Source organism: Lupinus angustifolius, chromosome LG02, assembly GCF_001865875.1.
Source record: "Lupinus angustifolius cultivar Tanjil chromosome LG02, LupAngTanjil_v1.0, whole genome shotgun sequence".
In the NCBI taxonomy this organism is placed as follows: Eukaryota; Viridiplantae; Streptophyta; class Magnoliopsida; order Fabales; family Fabaceae; genus Lupinus; species Lupinus angustifolius.
In genome coordinates, this window is record NC_032010.1 from 22,047,414 (window position 1) to 22,053,149 (window position 5,736).

Consider the following 5,736-nt stretch of genomic DNA (forward strand, 5'->3'; position numbering starts at 1 on the left):
AAAATAATATATTAAGTGTGTATAAATTGTTAAGACTTGACACTTTTTGAATATTCATTACCAAAAAATAAACAACGAGGGTCGAATACAAAGTGCATGTTCTTATAAAAAGAACAGACATTGTATTACTTTCTTCGCCATCTTCTTCTTTATTTCAACATTGCTACATTACGTGATCACTCTCTCTCTCTCTCTCTCTCTCTCTCTCTCTCTCTGTTTTCTTCTTATTTTCTCTCCATTTTCTCAATAAACCCAACACCACAACTTCACACACTTTCTTTTCTCACCGTTTCCTCACCAACCATAAAACTTCGAGTTTCACCATAACACTTCTTCCCTCACTTACCCATTTCTCTATATTCCACGAATTCACTTCATAGCATTCACCTTTCTTCCTTCCAAAATGAACTCCATTCTCTTCCTTTTCTTCTTTTTATTTGTCATTGCCGGCGCCGCCGACCTAGCTTCCGACAGAGCCGCCCTCGTAGCCCTACGCGCCGCCGTGGGTGGCCGTTTACTCCTATGGGACCTGACCCAAACAACCCCTTGTTCATGGAACGGTGTGTTCTGCAACGAAAGCAGGGTCACAATGTTGCGTTTTCCGGCGATGGGTCTCTCCGGGAACCTTCCTTTGGGTTTAGGGAACCTTACTCAGTTAATAACCCTTTCTCTAAGGGTAAATGCACTAACGGGTACAATTCCCTCAGATTTCGCTAACCTTGTTAACTTGAGGAACCTTTATCTTCATGATAACTTTTTCTCTGGTGAAATTCCTGATTTTGTGTTCAGTATGCAGAATTTGGTGAGGTTGAGTTTGAATAAGAACAATTTCAGTGGTGAGATCTCACCAAAGTTTAATAAACTCACTAGTTTGGGTTCTCTTTTTTTGGAGAATAACAATTTCACTGGGTCAATTCCTGACCTTAATGTTCCACCTCTTCAGCAATTCAATGTTTCAAATAATCACTTAAATGGGTCTATTCCTAAGACATTTTCACATTTGGATGAAAGTGCTTTCGCTGGGAATTCACTTTGTGGAAAGCCCTTGCAACTTTGCCCTGGAACTGAGGGTGGAAAAAAGAAATTGTCCGGGGGCGCAATTGCGGGAATTGTGATCGGTTCTTTGTTTGGTTTGTTGTTGATTCTCTTGATTGTATTCTTATTGTGTAGAAAAAAGGGTGGTAGAAGTGATTCCGATGGCGTTGCGCCTGCAAAGCAGGCTGAGGCTGTGGCGCTGCGCGAGAGGAGCAGTGGCGACAGTGAGAACAATACTAATGCTAGTACTAGTAATTCAGCTGTCGCAGCAGCACAAGTGGGTGGTAAGAATTTGGTATTTTTCGGGAATGTGATTAAGCCTTTTGATCTTGAGGAATTACTGAGGGCTTCAGCTGAAGTGTTGGGGAAGGGGACTTTCGGAACAACTTATAAGGCCACTATGGATTCGGGGATGACCGTGGCGGTGAAGAGGTTGAGGGATTTTATTGCTGTGGAAAACGAATTCAGAGAGAAAATTGAGCAAGTGGGGAAGATGGCTCATGAGAACTTGGTCCCACTCAGAGGTTATTATTTTAGCCGGGACGAAAAACTTATCGTGTATGATTACATGCCGATGGGAAGCTTATCTGCCCTCTTACATGGTATGCACTGTTTTTATATTTATTTGGTTGTCATTTTTTGGACTATAGTGTTCCTCTCTTTTCTGTGTCATGAGTGCCACTACTTTTGTTATAGATCAAATGAATGATTGTGGCTGTTCTTGTGTCTAATCTGGCTAACTACTTGTTACTTTTATGTCTCTTTGATGTTTTTATCCAAGTTTCTTTTTCTTTTTTGTAATTTGCTGGCATGGCCCTATTATCAACTCAACTATCTGTCATCTTGTTTGCGTCTATCTGTTTTGAATTTATTTTTCTGAATAAAAGGGTTGATTTTAGTGTCAAAATTGACATTATATTCTGGTTTGGAGGCCACTGCATATGTGTAGTAGTAAAATGATATCTTGCATCATGAACATTGTGCCCCTTAGATGATGTTCAATTTTCATAACTTCAATGTCAGTAAATATCTCCTTTCAGGATTGTACCTAATGTTCTAACTCTTACTGAAGTATATAAGTGACTAAGATTTATTGATTCCATGTTAAATATTTCAATATGGAATAATTTTCTCCACATATGTTCTGCATGCCACGCTTTCCATTTTCAGTGTGCATTTGGCATAATATTTGTTGAAATGCTTGCTGCAAAGAACATTATTTAGGTTTTTTGTAATGTTTTAAGTGAATGAACATGCAATTGATTAGAACGGGGATGCCAAAAAAAGGATTGTATTTTGGGTGCTAGAAAGTCAAAACCATATTGGACTTATTTGCTTATATACATTGCAATTTCTGGTGTTATAGCAGATAGTGGAGCTGGCAGGACTCCACTGCAATGGGAAACAAGGTCTGCCATTGCCCTTGGTGCTGCTCGCGGAATTGCATACCTACATTCACATGGCCCGACATCGTCCCATGGAAATATAAAGTCATCAAATATCCTCCTCACCAAATCCTACGAAGCCCGTGTCTCTGACTTTGGCCTTGCTTATCTTGCGCTCCCAACCTCTACACCTAACCGTGTCTCTGGTTACCGTGCCCCAGAAGTCACAGATGCTCGCGAAGTATCCCAACAAGCAGATGTCTATAGCTTCGGCATAACACTTTTGGAGCTGCTTACAGGTAAGGCTCCTAGTCACTCTTCACTTAGCGAAGAAGGGGCAGACCTCCCAAGATGGGTTCAATCTGTGGTTCAGGAGGAGTGGAACAATGAGGTTTTCGATGTGGAGCTTCGCAGACACCAAAATGTTGAGGAGGAAATGGTCAAGCTATTGCAGCTTGCAGTTGAATGTGCTGCTCAATATCCTGACAAGAGACCTTCCATGGATGTGGTCGCAAATCGAATTCAGGAAATTTATAATGCTAGCATAGAGAAAGAGGGAGTTTCCCAGGACTATTATAGCGTGCCGTAAGCTTGAGTTATTGGAACAGAGATCACCCGTTCCCAAGCCTCTCCTCATTCACTATCCCCACCAATTAAAAATTACCACATAAACAAAATGTTATATTTTTATATTACTTGCTAAAATCTGATTGGCCAGAGACAGAGAATGAATATAGGTTTGGGGACAACCGATCTCTATTCGAGTTATTGAAGTGAAGAGAAACCAACATTATTTCACCATGGGTGGCATTCATATTATATTATAGTGTTCTTGTTTTTTTAATTCTTTGAGCTGTTATTAAGACTGCATGGTTTTGATATTTTGTCTTACTTCTAAGTCCTTTTGTTATTCCCTTCAGTCTTGGTTTGGGGTTTCTTTTTCCCAGTTTATTTATTACATTATATTCACCATAGACATTTATTTTTATTTTTACAGGACTTTTTAATGTTGGATATCTACATTGATGTTTTCCCCACTTTTCTTTGTTTTTTAAAATTATTTTATGTAATTTTGAAGTATATGTATGTCAGAAAAGATAATGGGAGATAAACAATAAGTGTATGATTTATCATTATTCCAATTTCCAAGTGTAGACAAATGTACTATTGTTAAATATAATATTCAAACTATATATAACAACATATTTATTAATCATTCCCTTCAACGTTGGATTCTATTAAGTCAATTTAAGGAAAGGACTTGTTTTCATCTTTAGGTGAACCTTTATAGGGAAGTGCTAACCCAAGTCACTCCAGGCTCTATGGGAGATTGAGATATTGGTTAGACATTGTCCTTTGTCATGGCATGGTTGATTCATTGGGTCAATCATCACATTGAACAAATTCAAATTGACAAATAAAAGTTTTTTACATTACCATCATTCATTATTTATGTTTAATCATTATTGACACTTAATTATAAGCAATATAAATGAACAGTGAATGACGTATACATATTACACTGAATAAGATCCTTGAGGTACATCTTTGTGTCTTCGAATTCCACAGTAAATCTATCTCTGGATAAAGTGGGTGAAAAAAAGATACTATCATACTTAGCAGATAATGTTGAAATTTTTCTGCTATGTGCTTTCCTTTTACTGCATTTATTCTTGTTCTTGGAAATTGACACATTCTTTGTTTCACTTCTGTTTTACTGACAAGGAGAGCATTCATTCCTTTAAAATATTTAATTAATACTATCAACATAAGTATATCTAAATGTTTATGTATGTCTATACTTTACTCTGCATGGCTACTTTTGCTTTCTGATACAACTTTGGTTTATGGAAACTTGGTTGTAAAGAATTATGCTTTATATTCATAATCTTAAATTATGTAGCATTGTCAGAGAAAAAGGATAAAAAGACATAATGACAGATATGTAGCATCGAAATCTAACTACACTTCTGATACAATTTTGATTTGTTGAAACTTGAAACTTAGTTATTTCAGTTGTTTGGGAAGTGATGTTCTGAATCTAAGTATATCAAATGTTTCAGCAAATGGTTCCTTTTCCCTTTATCTTTTATTTTAATAAAAGAAATACTTATATACCATTATGCAAATATTATATTGGTCACGACCATGCATATAAAACATGAGATTTGAGTAGATACCCAACTACTAAATTAGCCTTTAACACTAGAAGATCTCAATATATTATTAATCAAAATGTTCTATCCCATGCAGCATGCACATAGGGGATACACACTCTTTGGAAAATGGACCCCAACTTGAGGAAGTGCCCTTTTTGTAATCAAAACCTATGAAGCACGGATTCGTCAAACACCCTCACGTGTCGGTGTCCGACACGTATCCGACACGGATATGCTCGGATTCACGAAAGATACGTATCCATAGAGTATCCAAAAATTAAAAAAATAAAATAAAATAAATAAATATTAAGACACGTATTCAATTCGTTTTCAATAAAATATAGGATATATGGATTCGTTTTCAGTAAAATATAGGATATATAGATTCGTTTCTAATAAAACAGGATAAGATAGATTCGTTTCCAATAAAACAGGGTAAAATAAATTCGTTTCCAATAAAACATGATAACATAGATCCGTTTTCATTAAAATAGGATAAAATATATTTGTTATGGAGGACAATGATTTTAGGATAGATTTGTTTTCATTAAAATAGAATAAGATAGATTTGTTATGGAGGACAGTGATTTTAAATTTCCATATTTTTTACTTTGAATATTTTGATTTACACTTATAATTTTATCATATTTTATGTTTTTTATTATTATTTTATACGCGTATCCTTGAACGTATCATATCCTTATTTTGGAAAAATACATGTCGACGTATCGGATACGTATCGTACCCGACACACGTATCAGTATCCGTGCTTTATAGATCAAAACAACTACCCATCTTCTCCTGTTCCACAATAAGTGTCATACCATGTATCATGACCTTATGATTGATTGAAAAATATATTTTGAAATTAAAATTTAATTTTTAAGTATTTTTCTGACCAAACATAATGTCATAACACATGGAGTGACACTCATTATAGGACAGCAAATGTGCACTCTCTTATAACATGTGTTATTCCATATATCATGAGATGTGATTGATTAAAAAATATTTAATAATTATATTTTTAACTTAAATATATTTTCTTCAATCAATCATAACTCATGACATTTATACGAGAAGATGCACATGTCATTTGATAGATATGGACTATAAGGCCCACATTCAGACCATAAATGGGAAATTTTGCATCCAAT

The 5,736-nt window shown here is 35.6% G+C and overlaps 1 protein-coding gene across 2 annotated transcripts; it reads left to right on the forward strand.

Moving 5' to 3' along the window:
• On the forward strand, positions 254-3,316 carry LOC109339724 (probable inactive receptor kinase RLK902). 2 transcript variants are annotated; one of them, XM_019577226.1, is made up of 2 exons: positions 254-1,637; positions 2,402-3,316. In XM_019577226.1, the coding sequence occupies exons 1-2, from the start codon at positions 404-406 to the stop codon at positions 3,007-3,009; spliced, it is 1,842 nt and encodes a 613-aa protein (XP_019432771.1). In that variant the 5' UTR covers positions 254-403; the 3' UTR covers positions 3,010-3,316. The 2 variants fall into 2 exon arrangements, with proteins under 2 accessions (XP_019432771.1, XP_019432777.1); XM_019577232.1 differs by having other exon boundaries at positions 2,405-3,316.

Excerpts from the sequence above, each read along its gene's own strand:
- LOC109339724 (XM_019577226.1), top strand. The coding sequence starts at position 404 with ATGAACTCCATTCTCTTCCTTTTCTTCTTTTTATTTGTCATTGCCGGC. Across the intron at positions 1,638-2,401 it reads CTTATCTGCCCTCTTACATG|CAGATAGTGGAGCTGGCAGG; the intron begins GTATGCACTGTT and ends CTGGTGTTATAG.